The sequence below is a fragment of the Pygocentrus nattereri genome, chromosome 13 (genome assembly GCF_015220715.1).
Source record: "Pygocentrus nattereri isolate fPygNat1 chromosome 13, fPygNat1.pri, whole genome shotgun sequence".
NCBI classification, from domain to species: domain Eukaryota; kingdom Metazoa; phylum Chordata; class Actinopteri; order Characiformes; family Serrasalmidae; genus Pygocentrus; species Pygocentrus nattereri.
The window spans coordinates 8,662,344-8,684,734 of record NC_051223.1 but is presented as its reverse complement, the minus strand read 5'-3'; the positions used below and the strand labels follow the sequence as shown (position 1 = coordinate 8,684,734).

General features: G+C 40.3%; 2 protein-coding genes across 3 annotated transcripts; both read right to left on the bottom strand.

Moving 5' to 3' along the window:
- Positions 1-244: 244 nt before the first annotated feature.
- Positions 245-9,045, bottom strand: LOC119265025 (protein ADP-ribosylarginine hydrolase-like). Of its 2 annotated transcripts, none has more exons than XM_037544375.1 (8): positions 9,023-9,045; positions 5,409-5,514; positions 4,698-4,806; positions 4,518-4,616; positions 2,553-2,658; positions 2,203-2,469; positions 935-1,149; positions 245-622 (listed from the first exon to the last, which is right to left on the bottom strand). In XM_037544375.1, exons 1-8 carry the CDS (start codon positions 9,028-9,030, stop codon positions 474-476), a joined length of 1,059 nt encoding a protein of 352 aa, XP_037400272.1. In that variant the 5' UTR covers positions 9,031-9,045; the 3' UTR covers positions 245-473. The 2 variants fall into 2 exon arrangements, with proteins under 2 accessions (XP_037400272.1, XP_037400273.1); XM_037544376.1 differs by having other exon boundaries at positions 5,409-5,519; positions 9,023-9,041.
- Positions 9,046-11,899: 2,854 nt separating this feature from the next.
- On the bottom strand, positions 11,900-22,255 carry LOC108411011 (protein ADP-ribosylarginine hydrolase-like). The gene is made up of 8 exons (XM_037544374.1): positions 21,944-22,255; positions 17,080-17,185; positions 16,349-16,457; positions 16,165-16,263; positions 14,208-14,313; positions 13,858-14,124; positions 12,590-12,804; positions 11,900-12,277 (listed from the first exon to the last, which is right to left on the bottom strand). The coding sequence occupies exons 1-8, from the start codon at positions 21,949-21,951 to the stop codon at positions 12,129-12,131; spliced, it is 1,059 nt and encodes a 352-aa protein (XP_037400271.1). The 5' UTR covers positions 21,952-22,255; the 3' UTR covers positions 11,900-12,128.
- Positions 22,256-22,391: the final 136 nt, after the last annotated feature.

Genomic DNA, 22,391 nt, shown 5'->3' with positions numbered 1-22,391 from the left:
TTACATTTACTTAGTTACTGTCCACCACTACCCATTTCATAGGGAAGATTTCAACCACCAACCCTTGTAACTTCAAAAGGCAAGAAGACACTCGCTGTTAGGGGTCAAAATAAGAAATGGGATTGGACCTATTTATACGAGTCACACATCAATCAAGCTTTAGCGATACTCTGATGAAAAGAAACATTAAAAGTGCTAAGCTGACGTTTTCCTTGTTAGAAAAAATCCAACAAAAAAAACAAAGCCGTGTGCATATTTTATGTAGTGTTAGGACACAAATTAGCATTCAAAAAGCAGCAGTTCTACACATTGAAACTAATCAAATCCACATAGTGTAACTCCTGGCGGTAGATTTCTTTTGTTTTTGTTTTTTTCAGGCCCATCATTTTTATGTGGTTGATATGATCAATCCTGGTTAACATTCATTTTCTGCATAGCGTTTTCTACTTCCAGGACGTGATGTTAACCCACTTTCAGTGCGACAGCTCGAACAGTCTCACTGCGCTGTTCTCCAGTCGGTCTCTGTACTCCAGGTAGTTGTAGTTGCCTGGAGGAACTCCCTCTGTTCCATACAGCAAACCCCAACAGCAGCAGGCGATCACTGCAGTACTGTCACTGTCTCCTACACAGAGAAAAGAGACGTTAACATGAGTCCCTCACCTTCTTACTGTGGTGAAAAGCCACATATTGATTCTCCACAGACTTTAATGAACATCTCATTTTACTCACCACATTTCACACCTACCACCCCATATGTGTTCTATATCTATAATCTATAATCTATGTTCTATATCTACAATCCTGAATGTGTCCACCATGTTCTACATCTACCATTCTGTGTTTTACCATGTTCTGAATCTACTGTGTTCTGTATCTACTATCCTGTATGTGCTCCATCATGTTCTACACATTTTTTTTGGAAACCATTGCTGACCTCCATGAAATGCCACTCGGTTCATTAGCTCTTCCCAGTTTGAGCCGGCCCCCAGAAGGGCATCCAGAGCTATCATTGGGGCGTCATGGCCGCTGCTTCCCCCCCATCCACTCCAACTGAAGCTTTTATAAGCCTTGTCTCGTTCAGCTGGCCCATACGGGTCAGGCCAGACTACCGGCCCGGTCCCAGATGACAAGCCTCTCAATTCAAGATACCTGAGAATAGAAAACCTTTTTAATTCTATTATATTCTGATATGTTCATACACTATATGTCCAAAAGTTTGTAGACACCTGCTCATCCACTGTTTCTTCTGAAAAGTGTTAATAGTCAGTTTGTCCCCCATCTGCTGCAGTAACAGCCTCTACTCTTCTGGAAAGGCTTTATACTAGATGTTGGAGCATTGCTGTGAGGATCTACAAGATTTTTAGTGAGGTCAGGTGCTGATGTTACATGATCAGTTCTGGATCACTCCAACTCATCCAAAAAAAGCATTGTGTATAGACTTTATACAGCCTATAGATGATGCTTGGCACTAGGCATGGTGAATTTACACTGCAAAAAATATCTTGTCAAGTGAAATGATCTTAAATCTAGTCAGTGTATCCAATATTTGTGGATGGCTGTGCACTTATTATAAGATAATTCAGCTCATTTACAGGCATATAGACAGGAGAAGATAGGAATCTTTCGATGTTTATGTCCAAGTTCACAAGTTTGTAAACATCTGCTTATCCGTTGTTTCTTCTGATATCGATGGTACAAACAGGGACTCAGCCAGAGGGCATTAGGGAGGTAGAGTGTTGGATAATCAGTTGGATAATTATTTCATGATCACAAATGCCACTCCAACTCATCCCAAAGGTATATCATGGAGCTCCATCACTCTAGCCCAATGCTGTATCCCTCTGATGCTTTGCATTAAGTATGATGACCTTAGGCTTGTGTGCAGCTGCCTCTGATCATTCCATTCTGTTGGCAATGCTTTCCTATGAGATTACGGTGCTCAACTAAATGCTAATTAGATGAATGTCTGGATACTTTTGGACACATAGTGCATATTCTAATTCAGACAGTACCATTACTGGGGATGGGAGTGGTTCTTCAAATGTACAGATACTAAAAACTCATCTTAGTATTCGAATACTTATGAAGGTTTTCAAGTAATGCATGTGTAGTTTAAAATTATTTGATATTACTTCATATAAAACAGCCTCTCATGTCCATATGGTCCATTTTCATTTTCCATCTCACACAGACCAGTCTCACCATTCCCATTTCTGAGTGAAGTATCCCCAGTCTCTCTCCGTCTCCTCCACAGCATATCCTGCTGTTTTCACAAACTCCTTCGCTACTGGACAGGCGTCCTTCACTAAGCCCAGTCCCCAGGTTGTGATTGGACGGCGCTGGACGGCGTAGGCCGTGAACAGAGCCGAAGCCACAGAGCCCAAGAATCCAGTTGGATGAGGGTGGGTCATTCTCCCCGTCTCCACGGCAACAGCCACCAATGAGGACAGCTGTTCAGGCAGAGGGTATCTGGCACAATGTGAATGGGATAAATAATTAATAAAGACACTTATGCTTATGCTTCATATGAACACATTCACACGTGTTCTCACCTCAAGCCGATGCACATCGCTCTCATGGCAGCTCCACACCCGCCACTCCTTGGGTTATAAGGAATTCTGTAGCCGCCTTCAGTGCCTGGCTTTAACTTTGATGCAGCTGCCGAGAGAAATTTGGGATTAGTGTTTTTTGCCATTCAAATATCCCTGTTTTTACACAAATACTTTTAGATTCCGTTTTAGCTAAAACAAGGAAGGTTTAACTTTTTTTTTTTTTGCCTGCAGCACTTTGTATTTTAGGCACATCTTATTTACCACACCACCCGTCGACTTACAGAACCTTATACAACCCCAATTCCAATGAAGTTGGGACGTTGTGTAAAACATAAATAAAAACAGAATTTTTTGCAAATCCTTTTCAACTTATATTCAATTGAATACACTACAAAGACAAGATATTTAATGTTGAAATGGATAAACTTTATTGTTTTTTGCAAATATTCACTCATTTTGAATTTGATGTCTGCAACATGTACCAAAGAAGTTGGGACAGGGGCATGTTTACCACAGTGTTACATCACCTTTCCTTTTAGCAACACTCAATAAGCGTTTGGGAACTGAGGACACTAATTGTTGAAGCTTTGTAGATGAAATTCTTTCCCTGTTCACTGACACTGGTTTTCTGAAGTCTTCCTGAGCCCATGTGGTAATATCCGTTACAGAACGATGTGGGTTTTTAATGCAGTGCTGTCTGAGGGATCAAAGCTCACGGGCATTCAATGGTGGTTTTCTGCCTTCTGCCTTGCTGCTTACTTGCAGAGACTTCTCCAGATTCTCTGAATCTTTTGATGATATTATAGACTGCAGATGATGAAATCCATAAATTCCTTGCAATTGCACGTTGAGAAATGTTCTTAAACTGTTTTAACTATTTGCTCACGCAGTTGTTCAGAAAGTGGTGAACCTCGCCCCATCCTTGCTTGAGAACGACTGAGCCTTTCAGGGATGCTCCTTTTATACCCAATCATGACACTCACCTGTTTCCGATTAACCTGCTCACCTGTGGAATGTTCCAAACAGGTGTTTTTTGAGCATTCCTCAACTTTCCCAGTCTTTTGTTGCCCCTGTCCCAACTTCTTTGGAACGTGTTGTAGGCATCAAATTCAAAATGAGTGAATATTTGCAAAAACAATAAAGTTTATCCATTTGAACATTAAATATCTTGTCTTTGTAGTGTATTCAATTGAATATAGATTGAAAAGGACTTCATTGGAATTGGGGTTGTAGCTTGAGATTCAGCATTTTCATAGCAGATCTGCTTAGATGCTCTTAAACACTGGAGTTAATGTTGAACTGCAAATTCATAGACCTTTAATCCTGAAGGTTGGCATGCAGACTATGGTCACAAAAGCAATGCAGGCAACAATCTCACCTAGCTATAGCTAACAAAGTGGCAAAGGAGAGAAAGATTCAAAGTGAACATTGATCATTTGGAGACAAATGGACTTATTTGCATTACAGCTGGTTTCCTGATATGTTAAATATGCAGCGAGAAACTGACAAAACTAAAAAGTCACAAAGCTGAAGTCAGCTTCTTGTTTGCCACCCTTTTGTTTTAATCTTCCCATTCCATCTTAAATGGTGGCAGAATTTAAGTGATGCACCGTTTAAGGTGGAACAGGAAAATTCAAACGAGAAGCTGACAATTGAGAAGCAACTTTGGCCTAATAAAAAACGCTGAGAGTTTTACAAGAAAATCCTTTTTTGCAGAAAAGTTTCCTGCCAGAGATGCGATAAATACTAAAGCTTAAACCAGAGCAAAGTAATCTGCATTTCATTTATATTTTATACTACATTTATGGCATTTGGCAGACGCTCTTATCCACAGCGACTTACAATTGGAAGTGAAGGTCGTGGCCCAAGGACTCTTATTGGTATAGTCTTGGGTGTTTACCCAGGCAATTGGTGATAAATAGCATCTCTGTCTTAATTTCGTAATGATTCATGCAGTGTTTTTACCAGCGGTGGTACAACCTCCTGGTGCCCTCCCCTTCATGTCCTTCATCCCTTCCACATAACGTAATGCCACTTCCTGCAGAAGCTCCTCACCTTCCTTTCCTATGAGAAAGCAACAAATCAATATCAGCTTTTTACCCTGGAATGAGCTGTGAGAATGAACAGCTGGTTAGGCAAAGATACCTGTTGCTAAAGCATCAGCAGTGGCCAGGTGGAGGACAGTGTCATCGCTAACTGGCCAGTCGTGCAGTTCCACTGTGATGTTCTTCAGTCCGCCGAGCTTCTTTACAGCCTACAAAACGAAAATAGAAAAGTTATGCAACTTTACAGGATCAATTCTGTCCTTGTGCTGAATCAGTGAATTGGTGCAGATTCCTCCACGTCCCAAAAAATCACACCATGTCACTCTCGCGCCAGCCTAAGCTAAATTTACCCTAAAAGATTTGAGAATGAAACTCAGAATCAAGCTGTCATCATCCAGCCCATCTACAACTCCGTGTGCCATCTGCACGCATGTGCCAGAAGCTAAATGTAGACACCGGATGAGAAGCCACTGTTGCTGAAGCTATAAAGATAGTACCACTTTCTTCTGGGCCTAGATGCGTCTTTATCAACAGTTTAGCAGTTGGTAACCGAAATTATGAGTAAACCAATATTGGATGTAATAAATATCCATCAATATCCTTCATTTAGATCATCCTTTGCAAGTTTTTCCAGTGTTTAACATGCCTAGCTGCTGTTATAATGGAATATTCCTCACAGTATAATGCTAATACATCCATTAAGATGCTAATTTGCTTGCTATGCTTGAATTCAGCTGAAGTTTGTAAAGTTTTATATCTTTAAGTCATCGGAATGAGGATTAATCATTAATCATTCCATCCTTACACCTACCTCGTGGATGGCCGGCCCGGAATAGTCGAACTCCCACCTGAAGCCGATAGCATCTCCAACGCCGCTTAGCAGCATGCCAGCCTTGTAGTGCTCAACAGTAGCAGGACTGTACCAAGGAAGCAAATGCATTAGTTTATACTGGGCATGTAATATCTATTAACTTGGATAAGGTACAGGAATCCATTAGGTTCATAGTGTTCATGGAAGCCATTATGAAGATTTTTTACCCTTCTTGACACTTGAGATGTGGATGCTAACAAGTATTGCTGCAGTTTACATGCAGGATAGCCGCTGTACAGTGTAGAAGAACAGCAGGATTACTTTGAGGTTCATTTCCAGCTCCATTTGTTTTAGGAGGACTGTAAAACATGACACTTTCGCTTGTATTTGCGATTAAGTATGTTCATTACATCACACAGGTGCCTGAACATGAGCGCGTCGCCAAGAGAAGGCAAAGGCAGCGTAGCTGGCTCTGGTGTGCTGCTTTCGCTAACTAAGCTAGCTACTCTAGCTGAAGTTAAAAAGGTCCAGAAACAGCGAAATTATATTTCTTGACAAACTATCATGCTGGTACGAAGCCCCTAAGGGGCCGTGGTTAAGTTAATGGCAATGTGTTTTCTCACAAATGTTTTGCGTTACGATGCAATAGTTTGCATTCGCCTGCAAAAGCTGTGTTTTGCTTAAGGTCAGACATGAAGCAGCTCATTGAATTTTTCATTGACCTTGGATTGAAATATAAAGACATTTACAGACACTGCAGAGAACAATAATCACTTAAATGAGCATTGAATTATCAGCTGCACTTATATTTTATTGTATTGCACTGTGTATTGTAGTGTATTGTATTTTATTGCATTGAATGGCACAGAGTTCTGTGTTTAACTCTTTTCCTTTTTTCTCTCTGTATCTACAGTGACTTTTTGTTTCTAGCAGTATCTGAGCTCAGGACTGTCTTTTTCTCTAACCTATTGGTAACTAGCAAAAGACTTTCTCTAGATAGACAAAGCACTTCTTGTAAGTCGCTCTGGGTAAGAGCGTCTGCTAAATGCTGTAAATGTAAAACAATAGTTGAATAAACTCTGCACAGACTGGCGAAGCTGGGAAAACAGCTTTTAACATTAGCTATGCTAAAAACAAAGCTCTAATGTAGGCAATGTCATTGGCCACCTCTGGTCCCACGTTTGCTTGCCGTCTGACATTATATTTTGTGGAATTATTATATTATAGGAAACGCATATATTTTGCAAGGGAATGCAAAACATTTGCAAAGAAATGTCCTTAGGGCTCTGTATGTTGGCACATAGTCTAAGGTCTATAGTCTACTGCACTTCAGATGTACATTTACCTCCATGTTCACCTCAGGCATTTTTACTAGTGCATTAGGTGCAGTATGATCATTCTGTACGTTGCTGCTCAGATAAACACCCAGAGCTCCTCTGAATGACCTGGATCTGTTTTCACTGTTTTCTCCCAGTGCTATTGCCAGTTCCCATCACTGCCACCCACTCACCATCACAAAGCAGCTGTTACTGATCCACCATGCACGACTTAACACTTGCCCCTTGTTGCAGGTACAGAGGAACTGTATCCTAGAGTCTCCCACTCACAGAACCCTCTCTTCTGGCCTGTACATGTAACTGTAATATTAGCTGGCTGAGCTTCTGCTTTAGTAATATGTCAGTGCCACCTTAAAAAAACAGTTTGAAAAAATCACATTTGCACATTTCCCCCCTTACCTGAAGTCACGACAAGTTTAGCACTGCAACTGCGAGGGTGGAAGCCTATAATCCACCAACAACTGTGCAGTTGTTATATATTGCTGCTGTCAGAAGAAAACCTCCTATCTCCATTTTTGATGTTTTTCAGTTTTTGACATAATTTGAAAATTCTTCAATGTTGGCCTTTACATCAATTGTTATTTTCAGGTAGAATGGACCAAAAGAAATGATCTAAAATGACTTGGAATAATGTCTGTTTCCACTGACTTAAATTGAAAGTAGAGAATGTTTTTTCCTTCTTCTGTAAAGTTACCAATTTGGAGATGCAAGGTTTTCTTCCGACAACAGCGATATTTCAAATAGACATTGCTTATGTGGTTTCTGATACTGTATGACCTACTGTTGTCTATAGAAATGCCAAGAAAACGACATTCAGGCTATTTGAAGCAAGTGCAATAATTTAGGTTGCACACTAGAAGTTAGTTAATGAATAACAACAACAGCAACAACAATAATAATAATAAATAATAATAAATGCTTTATTTAGGAAAATACATAAAACAGTGGGCAACAGCAACTCAGCCACAAAGTTGTCGGCCGCTTAACATGGCAGAGCGGGGTCAGCGGATGCTGAGGGGCATAGTGCACAGAGGTCACCAACTTTCTGCAGAGTCAATCGCTACAGACCTCCAAACTTCATGTGGCCTTCAGATTAGCTCAAGAACAGTGTAGAGAGCTTCATGGAATGGGTTTCCATGGCCGAGCAGCTGCATCCAAGCCGTACATCGCCAAGCACAATGCAAAGTGTCAAATGTAGTGGTGTAAAGCACCGCCACTGGACTCTAGAGCAGTGGAGACGTGTTCTCTGGAGTGACCAATCACGCTTTTCTGTCTGGAAATCTGATGGATGAGTCTGGGTTTGGCGGTTGCCAGGAGAACTGTACTTGTCTGACTGCATTGTGCCAAGTGTAAAGTTTGGTGGAGGGGGGATTATGGTGTGGGGTTGTATTTCAGGAGGTGGGCTCGGCCCCTTAGTTCCAGTTAAACGAACTCTTAATGCTTCAGCACCAAGAGATTTTGGACAATTTCATGCTTCCAACTTTGTGGGAACAGTTTGGGGATGGCCCTTTCCTGTTCCAACATGACTGCGCCCCAGTGCACAAAGCAAGGTCCATAAAGACATGGATGAGCGAGTTTGGTGTGGAAGAATTTGACTGGCCTGCACAGAGTCCTGACCTCAACCTGATAGAACACCTTAGGGATGAATTAGAGCGGAGACTGCGAGCCAGGCCTTCTCGTCCAACATCAGTGTCTGACCTCACAAATGTGCTTCTGGAAGAACGGTCAAAAATTCCCATAAACACACTCCTAACCCTTGTGGAAAGGCTTCCCAGAAGAGTTGAAGTTGTTATAGCTGCAAAGGGTGGGCCAACATCATATTAAACCCTATGGATTAAGAATGGGATGTCACTTAAGTTCATATGAGTGTGAAGGCGGATAAGCAAATAGTTGTGGCAATATAGTGTATATTTTATATTTTACTAAACTTTCCCTTCAAGCTACAGCATTTATAGGCCAGTGTAGGCCAGATACTGAAATGTGCAGCGCATTAGGCAGGGAATACCGGAAGAGGCCTTCAGTGCTGTGTTCTTTGACCCATATTAGATATGGACGATACCGTAGAGCAGTATGATGATGCTCATTTTCTAATGCACCCATTTATTATACAAGAATTTCCTGGCACTGAGCTGCCTAGTGAAACAGGTTTGTTACCCTGGGAAACAGGAACATGTAAGGACAAGTTATTCCTGTGAAAGACTTCTATAGTACATAACAGGTTATAAGAAAAAGGTTTTAGGAACCACCAACTGGACTGTGAACTCTCTGAACGCTTACCTGTCCATCTTGAGAATCCTTTTCTTTTCTTCAGTTGTTCTTTAACACAAAGTCCACAGGTCACAAGACACCCTGTCACTGTTGCGCCAGACAAAACAATGTGCTGCTGTTTCAATAACTCACCTCCACACTCTCTCGCCGGTAGGGTGGGTCCAGTGGACCTGATCAGATTAAAAAAAACTGCATTGCTTTTTATCTTATGTGGTTTGACAGGGCAGGATTTCCCCTCTGATTAAAAATATATTTAAAAAAAAATTATATATAATTTTCTTAGCTATATTTTTACTGTATTTTTTACTATTATAAATGTATATCAATCCCTCATTTTGTGTAATGCTTGACTACATAGGCTCCACACAAGCTGTGAGTTGTAAACGAGCAAAAACACCAGTAAAGCTTATTGAATGTAAAGCGTGTAAATAAACCAAACCTATACGGTTTCTACTGCTTAGCCTTACAGAAATGAAGTCAGAAAAGCGTTAAACTGAGGCACCAGAAAAACTGGACCCAGGATTCTGCAAGTGGAAACGAAAAAGACCACCAGAGGGCGCTCAACATGTTCTAATGATTAAACTGAGGGACTTTGGTGCAGCATTGAGGGTGTATTCGACTCAATTTTCCTGATTTTGGCACAATTAGATGGTTTAGATGTAAATCGGGACATTCAGAGTGGTTTGAAGTGAGATCCTTTGTTCTAGAGAAACTTACAGAATCAGAATTGTTCATAGCAGTGGTGATAGGAACCAGACGTCAAACCTCTAGACCAGTGGTCACCAGCAGACTGTGTTTGGAACCACGCTCTGCATAAAGGTGGATCCTAAACTCATTATTTGTCATTATTTTGAATCCATTCATCGTGGATATAAGGTGTTAGGAGGCAAACTAGCCCACAAAGAAAACGCTGCAGCAACACTGATGTGATGGTGGTGTTAGTGTGTTGTGCTGGTACAAGCGGATCAGACACTGCAGTGCTGCTGGAGTTTTTAAACACTGTGTCCACTCACTGTCCACTCAATTAGACACTCCTACCTTGTCAGTCCACCTTGTAGATGTAAAGTCAGAGACAATAGCTCATCTGCTGTTGCACAGTTTGTGTTGGCCATCCTCTAGTCCTTCATCAGTGGTCACAGGACACTGCCCACAGGACACTGTTGGCTGGATATTTTTGGTTGGGGAACTATTCTGAGTCCAGCAGCAACACTGAGGTGTTTAAAAACTCTAGCAGCACTGCTGTGTCTGATCCACTCAGACCAGCACAACACAGACACCACCACCACCACATCAATGTTACTGCAGTGCTGAGAATGGTCCACCATCCAAATAGTACCTGCTCTGTGAAGGTCCATGGGGGTCCTGACCACTGAAGAACAGGGTGACAAAGTATCAGAGAAACAGATGGACTACAGTCTGTAACTGTAGAACTACAAAGTGCACCTATACAGTAAGTGGAGCTGATAAAATTGACAATGAGCATAGAAACAAGGTCAGAATGTTATACCTGACCGGTGTATAAATACATGTCTTTATATAAACTCTGGAGAAAGCAGGGAACTCCGAGGTTCGCTGTTCACCTTATTAGGAATCTTTACATTGTACTTACACAGCAGTTCAGTCTCATGTGATCCATCAGACAAATTATAATGATGTTTGAAGAATGAAGAGAAAAAATGAAGTGGTATAAAGTGAGTGGTCAAAGCAGTTTATTTATGTGCAATCACCATGCTAAACTGGTCATTCTGTTCCAAGGTTGCTTTAAATAAACAAAATGAAAACGTGCATGTATGTATTCTTATCCAATTTGAGTCGACAGGCTCGGGTTGGGTTCAAAACCAATCTGTCTATAATGCCTTATTTTTTTTATGCCATGTAAAAAAGGCAAAAATTTGGAGATTTTGGCTTGCAAACTACCATTTTGTACAAGAAAACACATGAATAAGGCCCAACCAGCAAGATGGAGCACAAGTGGCCAGTGGTGGACGAAGTACACAAATCATGTACTTGAGTTAAAGTAGAGATACCCAAGGAAAAATATTACTCCAGTAAAAGTAGAAGTCTTTACTCTAGATCTCAACCTGAGTAAAAGTACAAAAGTATTTGGCTTCAAATGTACTTAAGTATCGAAGTCTATTCTGACGTCTATTACAATGATCATAAGCACAAAACACTGAAGGTAAACAGTTTCCATCAGGGAGAACCGAGTGGCTCTGAAATCACTTTTACAAACAAGCAAAGTTTCAGTTTAAGATTACTTTGTAAATTAGTTACAAGTTGAATAAAAACTTGCTTTAACCAACCGAAACTAATTTACTATAAAATGAAAGTGTTTGTATGAATTCAGAAAAAAGAAACGTGCCAGTCACGACTGCATATGTGTACATATTTCTATATTGTGGTCTACTTACAGGTTAGGTTAGTTCCATCATTGGTGTTCTTGCTTTGCACTTCTGTTTTGACATGTTACGTTTTTATACACACAAAAACCAAAAGGAACGACAGATTTCTCAAAATGTAGTGGAGTAAAAAGTAAGATATTTGACTTTAAAATGTAGTGGAATGAACGTAAAAAGTCGCCCAAAATGGAAATACTTATAAAGTACAGATACAGAAAAAAACTACTTAAGTACAGTAATGCATTACATTTACTTAGTTACTGTCCACCACTACCCATTTCATAGGGAAGATTTCAACCACCAACCCTTGTAACTTCAAAAGGCAAGAAGACACTCGCTGTTAGGGGTCAAAATAAGAAATGGGATTGGACCTATTTATACGAGTCACACATCAATCAAGCTTTAGCGATACTCTGATGAAAAGAAACATTAAAAGTGCTAAGCTGACGTTTTCCTTGTTAGAAAAAATCCAACAAAAAAAACAAAGCCGTGTGCATATTTTATGTAGTGTTAGGACACAAATTAGCATTCAAAAAGCAGCAGTTCTACACATTGAAACTAATCAAATCCACATAGTGTAACTCCTGGCGGTAGATTTCTTTTGTTTTTGTTTTTTTCAGGCCCATCATTTTTATGTGGTTGATATGATCAATCCTGGTTAACATTCATTTTCTGCATAGCGTTTTCTACTTCCAGGACGTGATGTTAACCCACTTTCAGTGCGACAGCTCGAACAGTCTCACTGCGCTGTTCTCCAGTCGGTCTCTGTACTCCAGGTAGTTGTAGTTGCCTGGAGGAACTCCCTCTGTTCCATACAGCAAACCCCAACAGCAGCAGGCGATCACTGCAGTACTGTCACTGTCTCCTACACAGAGAAAAGAGACGTTAACATGAGTCCCTCACCTTCTTACTGTGGTGAAAAGCCACACATTGATTCTCCACAGACTTTAATGAACATCTCATTTTACTCACCACATTTCACACCTACCACCCCATATGTGTTCTATATCTATAATCTATAATCTATGTTCTATATCTACAATCCTGAATGTGTCCACCATGTTCTACATCTACCATTCTGTGTTTTACCATGTTCTGAATCTACTGTGTTCTGTATCTACTATCCTGTATGTGCTCCATCATGTTCTACACATTTTTTTTGGAAACCATTGCTGACCTCCATGAAATGCCACTCGGTTCATTAGCTCTTCCCAGTTTGAGCCGGCCCCCAGAAGGGCATCCAGAGCTATCATTGGGGCGTCATGGCCGCTGCTTCCCCCCCATCCACTCCAACTGAAGCTTTTATAAGCCTTGTCTCGTTCAGCTGGCCCATACGGGTCAGGCCAGACTACCGGCCCGGTCCCAGATGACAAGCCTCTCAATTCAAGATACCTGAGAATAGAAAACCTTTTTAATTCTATTATATTCTGATATGTTCATACACTATATGTCCAAAAGTTTGTAGACACCTGCTCATCCACTGTTTCTTCTGAAAAGTGTTAATAGTCAGTTTGTCCCCCATCTGCTGCAGTAACAGCCTCTACTCTTCTGGAAAGGCTTTATACTAGATGTTGGAGCATTGCTGTGAGGATCTACAAGATTTTTAGTGAGGTCAGGTGCTGATGTTACATGATCAGTTCTGGATCACTCCAACTCATCCAAAAAAAGCATTGTGTATAGACTTTATACAGCCTATAGATGATGCTTGGCACTAGGCATGGTGAATTTACACTGCAAAAAATATCTTGTCAAGTGAAATGATCTTAAATCTAGTCAGTGTATCCAATATTTGTGGATGGCTGTGCACTTATTATAAGATAATTCAGCTCATTTACAGGCATATAGACAGGAGAAGATAGGAATCTTTCGATGTTTATGTCCAAGTTCACAAGTTTGTAAACATCTGCTTATCCGTTGTTTCTTCTGATATCGATGGTACAAACAGGGACTCAGCCAGAGGGCATTAGGGAGGTAGAGTGTTGGATAATCAGTTGGATAATTATTTCATGATCACAAATGCCACTCCAACTCATCCCAAAGGTATTTCATGGAGCTCCATCACTCTAGCCCAATGCTGTATCCCTCTGATGCTTTGCATTAAGTATGATGACCTTAGGCTTGTGTGCAGCTGCCTCTGATCATTCCATTCTGTTGGCAATGCTTTCCTATGAGATTACGGTGCTCAACTAAATGCTAATTAGATGAATGTCTGGATACTTTTGGACACATAGTGCATATTCTAATTCAGACACTACCATTACTGGGGATGGGAGTGGTTCTTCAAATGTACAGATACTAAAAACTCATCTTAGTATTCGAATACTTATGAAGGTTTTCAAGTAATGCATGTGTAGTTTAAAATTATTTGATATTACTTCATATAAAACAGCCTCTCATGTCCATATGGTCCATTTTCATTTTCCATCTCACACAGACCAGTCTCACCATTCCCATTTCCGAGTGAAGTATCCCCAGTCTCTCTCCGTCTCCTCCACAGCATATCCTGCTGTTTTCACAAACTCCTTCGCTACTGGACAGGCGTCCTTCACTAAGCCCAGTCCCCAGGTTGTGATTGGACGGCGCTGGACGGCGTAGGCCGTGAACAGAGCCGAAGCCACAGAGCCCAAGAATCCAGTTGGATGAGGGTGGGTCATTCTCCCCGTCTCCACGGCAACAGCCACCAATGAGGACAGCTGTTCAGGCAGAGGGTATCTGGCACAATGTGAATGGGATAAATAATTAATAAAGACACTTATGCTTATGCTTCATATGAACACATTCACACGTGTTCTCACCTCAAGCCGATGCACATCGCTCTCATGGCAGCTCCACACCCGCCACTCCTTGGGTTATAAGGAATTCTGTAGCCGCCTTCAGTGCCTGGCTTTAACTTTGATGCAGCTGCCGAGAGAAATTTGGGATTAGTGTTTTTTGCCATTCAAATATCCCTGTTTTTACACAAATACTTTTAGATTCCGTTTTAGCTAAAACAAGGAAGGTTTAACTTTTTTTTTTTTTTGCCTGCAGCACTTTGTATTTTAGGCACATCTTATTTACCACACCACCCGTCGACTTACAGAACCTTATACAACCCCAATTCCAATGAAGTTGGGACGTTGTGTAAAACATAAATAAAAACAGAATTTTTTGCAAATCCTTTTCAACTTATATTCAATTGAATACACTACAAAGACAAGATATTTAATGTTCGAACGGATAAACTTTATTGTTTTTTGCAAATATTCACTCATTTTGAATTTGATGTCTGCAACATGTACCAAAGAAGTTGGGACAGGGGCATGTTTACCACAGTGTTACATCACCTTTCATTTTAGCAACACTCAATAAGCGTTTGGGAACTGAGGACACTAATTGTTGAAGCTTTGTAAATGAAATTCTTTCCCTGTTCACTGACACTGGTTTTCTGAAGTGTTCCTGAGCCCATGTGGTAATATCCGTTACAGAATGATGTGGGTTTTTAATGCAGTGCTGTCTGAGGGATCAAAGCTCACGGGCATTCAATGGTGGTTTTCTGCCTTGCTGCTTACTTGCAGAGACTTCTCCAGATTCTCTGAATCTTTTGATGATATTATGAACTGCAGATGATGAAATCCATAAATTCCTTGCAATTGCACGTTGAGAAACGTTGTTCTTAAACTGTTGGACTATTTGCTCACGCAGTTGTTCAGAAAGTGGTGAACCTCGCCCCATCCTTGCTTGAGAACGACTGAGCCTTTCAGGGATGCTCCTTTTATACCCAATCATGACACTCACCTGTTTCCAATTAACCTGCTCACCTGTGGAATGTTCCAAACAGGTGTTTTTTGAGCATTCCTCAACTTTCCCAGTCTTTTGTTGCCCCTGTCCCAACTTCTTTGGAACGTGTTGCAGGCATCAAATTCAAAATGAGTGAATATTTGCAAAAACAATAAAGTTTATCCATTTGAACATTAAATATCTTGTCTTTGTAGTGTATTCAATTGAATATAGATTGAAAAGGACTTCATTGGAATTGGGGTTGTAGCTTGAGATTCAGCATTTTCATAGCAGATCTGCTTAGATGCTCTTAAACACTGGAGTTAATGTTGAACTGCAAATTCATTGACCTTTAATCCTGAAGGTTGGCATGCAGACTATGGTCACAAAAGCAATGCAGGCAACAATCTCACCTAGCTATAGCTAACAAAGTGGCAAAGGAGAGAAAGATTCAAAGTGAACATTGATAATTTGGAGACAAATGGACTTATTTGCATTACAGCTGGTTTCCTGATATGTTAAATATGCAGTGAGAAACTGACAAAACTCTAAAGTCACAAAGCTGAAGTCAGCTTCTTGTTCACCCCCCTTTTGAATTTTCCCATTCCATCTTAAATGGTGGCAGAATTTAAGTGATGCACCGTTTAAGGTGGAACAGGAAAATTCAAACGAGAAGCTGACAATTGAGAAGCAACTTTGGCCTAATAAAAAACGCTGAGAGTTTTACAAGAAAATCCTTTTTTGCAGAAAAGTTTCCTGCTAGAGATGCGAGAAATACTAAAGCTTAAACCAGAGCAAAGTAATCTGCATTTCATTTATATTTTATACTACATTTATGGCATTTGGCAGACGCTCTTATCCACAGCGACTTACAATTGGAACTGAAGGTCGTGGCCCAAGGACTCTTATTGGTATAGTGTTGGGTGTTTACCCAGGCAATTGGTGATAAATAGCATCTCTGTCTTAATTTTGTAATGATTCATGCAGTGTTTTTACCAGCGATGGTACAACCTCCTGGTGCCCTCCCGTTCATGTCCTTCATCCCTTTCACATAATGAAAAGCCACTTCCTGCAGAAGCTCCTCACCTTCCTTTCCTATGAGAAAGCAACAAATCAATATCAGCTTTTTTTCCCATGTGGAATTAGCTGTGTAAATGAACAGCTGGTTGGGCAAAGAAACCTGTTGCTAAAGCTTCAGCAGTGGCCAGGTGGAGGACAGTGTCGTCGCTGACCAGCCAGTCAGGCAGTTTAACTATAATATTCTTCAGTCCTCCAAGCTTCTTTACAGCCTACAAAACAAAATTAAGAAAGTTATGTAACTTCGCAGAACCAATTCTGGCCACTCACTGAATCAGACGTTGCATTGATCCACATCATGTCTCTCTTGAGTTTGAGTCAGATGAACTGAACTTACAGTTTTCGAGAATCACAAACTCAGTCTGCTTGTCAGACATGAGCTGTCATCACCCAGCCAGTCCACATCTCCATGAGCCATCTGCACACGTTTTGTGCCAGAAGCTAAATCTAGACACTGGATGAGAACCCACGGTTGCTGGAGCTATAAATACGGTACCATTTTGTCTTGTGCTAAGTGTGTCATTGTCAAGAATCTTTCAGCATTCAGCACATTTAGTAGCATTTAGTACACTTCTAAATTACAAAGAACATATCTGATCTTGGATATAATGAATATCCATCAGTATCCATAATTTATCCTTCATTCTTCTTTCCTGGCCAGTGGTTCATGTCCCTAGCCGCTGTTATAATGGAATATTCTTCCCAGTTTTATGCTAATGAATGCATCAACATGCTAATATACTAACTATGCTTTTATTCAGGGTATAACTTGTAGCAATTGAATGCTGAGAGTCACCCGAATATGCACTGTTATTTACTAATAACTTCACCAACCTTGTGGATGTCCGGCCCGGAAAAGGAGAACTCCCACTGGTAGCCAATAGCATCTCCAGCGCCGCTTAGCACCATACCAGCCTTGTAGTGCTCCAGAGTAGCAGGACTGGGCCAAGAAAGCAAATGAGTTAGGCTTGTAATATTCCTTAACTCCATTATAAGGTGCAGAAATGTATTGTGATCAAAGTGTAAATGTAACAGGTCCCTCTTGATCCTTGAGATGTGGATGCTAACAAGCATTGCTGTAATTTGCAAGCAGTATAGCTGCTGGACAATGTAGAAGAACAGCAGGGTTTTTTTTCAGAGGAGGTCATTTCCAGTACTTTTACTTGTTCAGTTGTTAAAGACATGATTGAGAAGGCAAAGAAAGTGTACTTGGTGTGGTATAGCTTTTCGCTAACTAGGCTAATTACTCTAGCTAATATTAGCTAGGTCCTGAAACAGCAGAAACATATATTATATTGCCAGAAGTATTCGCTCATCTGGCTTCACACGCGTATGAACATGAGTGACATCCCATTCTTAATCCATGGGGTTGAATATGATGTCGGCCCACCCTTTGCAGCTATAACAACTTCAACTCTTCTGGGAAGGCTTTCCACAACGGATAGGAGTGCGTTTATGGGAATTTATGACCGTTCTTTCAGAAGCGCATTTGTGAGGTCAGACAGTGATGTTGGACGAGAAGGCCTGACTCTCAGTCTCCGCTCTAATTCATCCCAAAGGTGTTCTATCAGGTTGAGGTCAGGACTCATTGGATTGCCAGACAGAGAAGCGTGATTGGTCACTCCAGAGAACGTGGCCACATGAAGTTTGGAGGTCTGTAGTGATTGACTCTGCAGAAAGTTTGTGACCTCTGCGCGCTATGTGCCTCAGCATCGGCTGACCCTGCCCTGTCATTTTATGTGACCAACCACTTCGTGGCCAAGTTGCTGTCGTTCCCAATCGCTTCATGGTACTACGCTGGAATTCGCTGAGCTCCTGAGAGCGACCCATTCTTTCACTAATGTTTGTAGAAGCAGTCTGCAGGATGACCTCCTTATCAGCCAACATTGCACCAGTTAATTCTAGTGTTTGCTCATTAGCTCATCCAATGAGACAGCCGCTGTCAAGTTACTCATTTAGCACAAATGGTCTACATGCTTTTAAGTGTATTCCTCTGCATGCGGATATTTATTATGTTACGTTTTTTAAATTGTGTACCATGCTGTCTCCTTAAAAATTGAGCCTACATTGATTTCAGCATTCTTTTTTATTGCTTTTAACCAGCGGTTAATCAAATTTTCGTTCATTAATGTTGGACACTTGAACATCAAAAAATTGGACAGAATGCACATCCATAGTTCCATTACAGTAAAATTAAAAGTAACTGTACTTTAGATGTACATTTACCTCCATGTTCACCTCAGGCATTTTTACTAGTGCATTAGGTGCAGTATGATCATTCTGTACGTTGCTGCTCAGATAAACACCCAGAGCTGCTCTGAATGACTTGGATCTGTTTTCACTGTTTTCTCCCAGTGCTATTGCCAGTTCCCATCACTGCCACCCACTCACCATCACAAAGCAGCTGTTACTGATCCACCATGCACGACTTAACACTCGCCCCTTGTTGCAGGTACAGAGGAACTGTATCCTTCTAGAGTCTCCCACTCAGAGAACCCTCTCTGCTGGCCTGTACTTGTAACTGTAATATTAGCTGGCTGAGCTTCTGCTTTATTAATAGATCAGTGCCATCTTAAAGTGACAGGTTGAGGAAAAAATCTAATTTACACATTTCCTCTTTCCCTTTCCTCAAGCCAAGACGAGTATTGCACAGGGGCTACAAAACAGCGTTCAGGCTATTATGATAACTTGATCTCTGTTTATATAGCACTTTTTATTTTATGTACAAGATCTCCAAGATTTTTTTACACAAGAAGATAAAACACTGGACCCAAAACAGTAGAAAGAAACTAGTTTAAATAAAAATTTATTATATATTTTATTATAAATGAATCGAGCTTTGATTATTCTTTGCAGTGCCATTCCAGAGTTTAGGAGCCTTATAAGAAAATGAGTTTCCACCAACTGAGCTGTTAGAGATTCTAGAGATACTGACAGGCTATAACTTTTCAACATAAATGTAAGATATACCAGAACTAGGACCTTTTAAGGGCTTTAAATGTCATTAATTCCACCAAATTTTCAAACCTTCTGCATGATTCAGTCATTATGATGTAAACAAGTCATTCAGAATGGTTTAACGTAAAATACTGCATAGTAGACAAAGTGGTGAGAGGAACCAGTGGTCACGAGTGAGTTTACATGCAGTTAATAATCGGAGAACATCAGATTGCGTCAGTAATCCAATCATGTGCTTGAGTAATCAGATAAAGGGAAACTCTGGGTCTACATGAGTGAGACAATAATCAGATTTCTGCTTTACAACCAGTGAATAAACTCACAGAAGACGACGTGACGTAAATATAATGCAACTCAAACTTCATGCCACAGCTTTTCTTAAAACATCGACTAACTTTACCTTAAAATATGAACATACATCATCTAGAAGATTTTAATCCTTAATTTCGTCAAGCCTGTTTGGTTTCAGGGTCACTCCAAAAGTGTTTCACTGCGTCTCACGGCAACTTCACCTCAAGCATTTCCGGTACCTCCATCAGTTTTTCGCACAGAAAGAAATCAGCAGAGGTGGACGAAGTTCACAAATCATGTAAAGTATTACTCCAGTAAAAGTAGAAGTCCTTACTCTAGACCTCCACTTGAGTAAAAGTACAAAAGTATTTACCTTCAAATGTACTTAAGTATCAAAAGTAAAAGTACTAAAAGATTAATTATGACTCTAATGTCCTGTTATCATTTTTATAACAATACTCGCTTCATGAACTCATTTCAGTCCTCCAGTGTCTCTCTTGGTAAACCAGTCTTTTAATAGAACGTCATTAATTAGTGACGCTGACATCTATTAAAATGATCATAAGCACAAAACACTGAAGGTAAACAGTTTCCATCAGGGAGAACCGAGTGGCTCTGAAATCACTTTTTACACACAAGCAAAGTTTCAGTTTAAGATGACTTTGTAAATTAGTTACAAGTTGAATAAAAACTTGCTTTAAACTCAGGATCACAAATGAGTTTCCTTTACTAATTCATCTGTAGGTCTCTGCTCATAAATATAAACTAACCGAAACTAATTTACTATAAAATGATTATAACTACTATAAAAGTGTATGAATTCAGAAAAAAGAAACGTGCCAGTCACAGCTGCATATGTGTACATATTTCTATATTGTGGTCTATTTACAGGTTAGGTTAGTTCCATCAGTGGTGTTCTTGCTTTGCACTTCTGTTTTGACATGTTACATTTTTATACACACAAAAACCAAAAGGAATGACAGATTTCTCAAAACGCAGTGGAGGAAAAAGTCAGATATTAGACTTTAAAATGTAATGGAGTGAACGTAAAAAGTAGTAAAAAGAAGTAAAAAGTCGCCCTAAATGGAAATACTTAAGTAAAGTACAGATACAGAAAAAAAACTACTTAAGTACAGTAACAAATTACATTTACTTAGTTACTGTCCACCATTGGAAATCAGAGTTCACTGAGAAATCTAATGAAATCTAAAATCCAGCCTCTTTATCAGATTTCTTAATCACATTTCTAGATCTTACTCTAAGAAATCAGGGTGTGCTGTTCACACAACCATTTGAATAATCAGATAACTGCAGAAATCAGATTATGACTAGATTACTGAGTGCATGTAAACACACTCAGTTTCTACAATACAAAGCCAATATATAGCCATTTTACCGTCTATCCAAAACTATCTGTGAAGAGAGTGAACACGTTAAGTTTTTATATGTAATACTGAGAATGGTAACATGTAAAAAAAAATGGTAAATCTGAAAACAATTTAATTTTTCCTTACACGAGCCTCTCCATCATTAACAAATTCAAAATGATCCGTTTTATCCCCAAATCTCCTCTCAAAAATATCATAAATAAACACCTCAGGTACCAGAGTATTGGTAACCTTTTCATGTATTAGCTTTCTGTGAGCTTTTAGAGGCGTCAAACTCTTCAGACGTCTGGTTCCTATCACCACCACTGTGAACAATTCTGATTCATTTGAAGCATTTTCCATCAAACCAGCTTTGCTTACATTTATCCATCTAATTATGTAGTAAGTTAGAAGAATTACTGGAATTAGGAAACTAGTTTAAATGAGTCAGACCACAGTAATATGCTTAGACTTTTTGTGACGGGCACACAAGCTGGCACTAGTTGGCGCCTGTATAGAGAGACAGCAGAGCTACCTGTCAGTAACATGTACAATGTACAATACTCTAAATAGCACTGTAGCTCGAGTGCAACACTAAAGAAGCCATGTTTAGACACTAAACATGTCTTGGCTGATCAACGACATTGGGAGCTAGAGAGGAAAAGTAGGTACATTTATACTTCACTGAACTTTTGCTTCAAGCTACAGCATTTTTGGGCTAGTGTAGGCCAGATACACTTACGCAGCACATTAGAATGTCAGGGAACGACAGAAGAGGCCTTCAGTGCTGTGTTCTGTGACTCATATCAGATATGGACGATACTGTAGAGCAGTATAAACATGCTCATGTATTAACCAGGCACTGCACAATGTAGCTTGTCCTCTGGTAACACACCCACTTTTTAAACCACAAGAATTTCATACCAATGACCTGCCAAGTGAAATCAGGTTTGTCACCCTTCAGAATATGAAAATATACCTATCCTGAAAATACATCACTTCTATAGAACACAGTAAGTTACCAAAAATTGGTTTTAGGATCCACCATCTGGACTAGTAGTCACAGTCCTGACTCTGCTTACCTGCCCATCCTGAAAATGCTTTGCCAGACTCTCAACAATCCAAGACACAGATGAAGACTTCCCCTTTTCCTTTTCTTGACCAGTCCTTTTACACAAAGTCCACAGGCCAGGACACAGCCAGCAACTTCTATAACTGTTCCACTAGACAAAACAATGTGCTGATGTTGAAATAACGTCACGGCCCATCGGCCTTCTGTGTGTATCCAGTAGATCTGCTGAGCAGCTATGATTACAAAACCTGCGTTTCTTCTTGTCCTCTTAGGGCTGGTGTAGGCCTAATAGGACAGCCCTCACATGCAGACTCACACTTCCTGGAAAAACCCCGCTTGGTCATAGGGGGGCGTCATTTCCCCCTTGATGACTCACTGCTGCCTTTTTTGGTGAAAAAGTGCATGGAGGTTTTTAAAGGGCTAGATATATTGAAGATGTAAAGCAGCAGCCTGTGATA

Coding starts and splice junctions, on each gene's coding strand:
- LOC119265025 (XM_037544375.1), bottom strand. Junction 2,470..2,552: donor GCGATGTGCATCGGCTTGAG/GTGAGAACACGT, acceptor ACATTGTGCCAG/ATACCCTCTGCCTGAACAGC. Junction 623..934: donor CCGAGTGGCATTTCATGGAG/GTCAGCAATGGT, acceptor TTCTCTGTGTAG/GAGACAGTGACAGTACTGCA.
- LOC108411011 (XM_037544374.1), bottom strand. Junction 14,125..14,207: donor GCGATGTGCATCGGCTTGAG/GTGAGAACACGT, acceptor ACATTGTGCCAG/ATACCCTCTGCCTGAACAGC. Junction 12,278..12,589: donor CCGAGTGGCATTTCATGGAG/GTCAGCAATGGT, acceptor TTCTCTGTGTAG/GAGACAGTGACAGTACTGCA.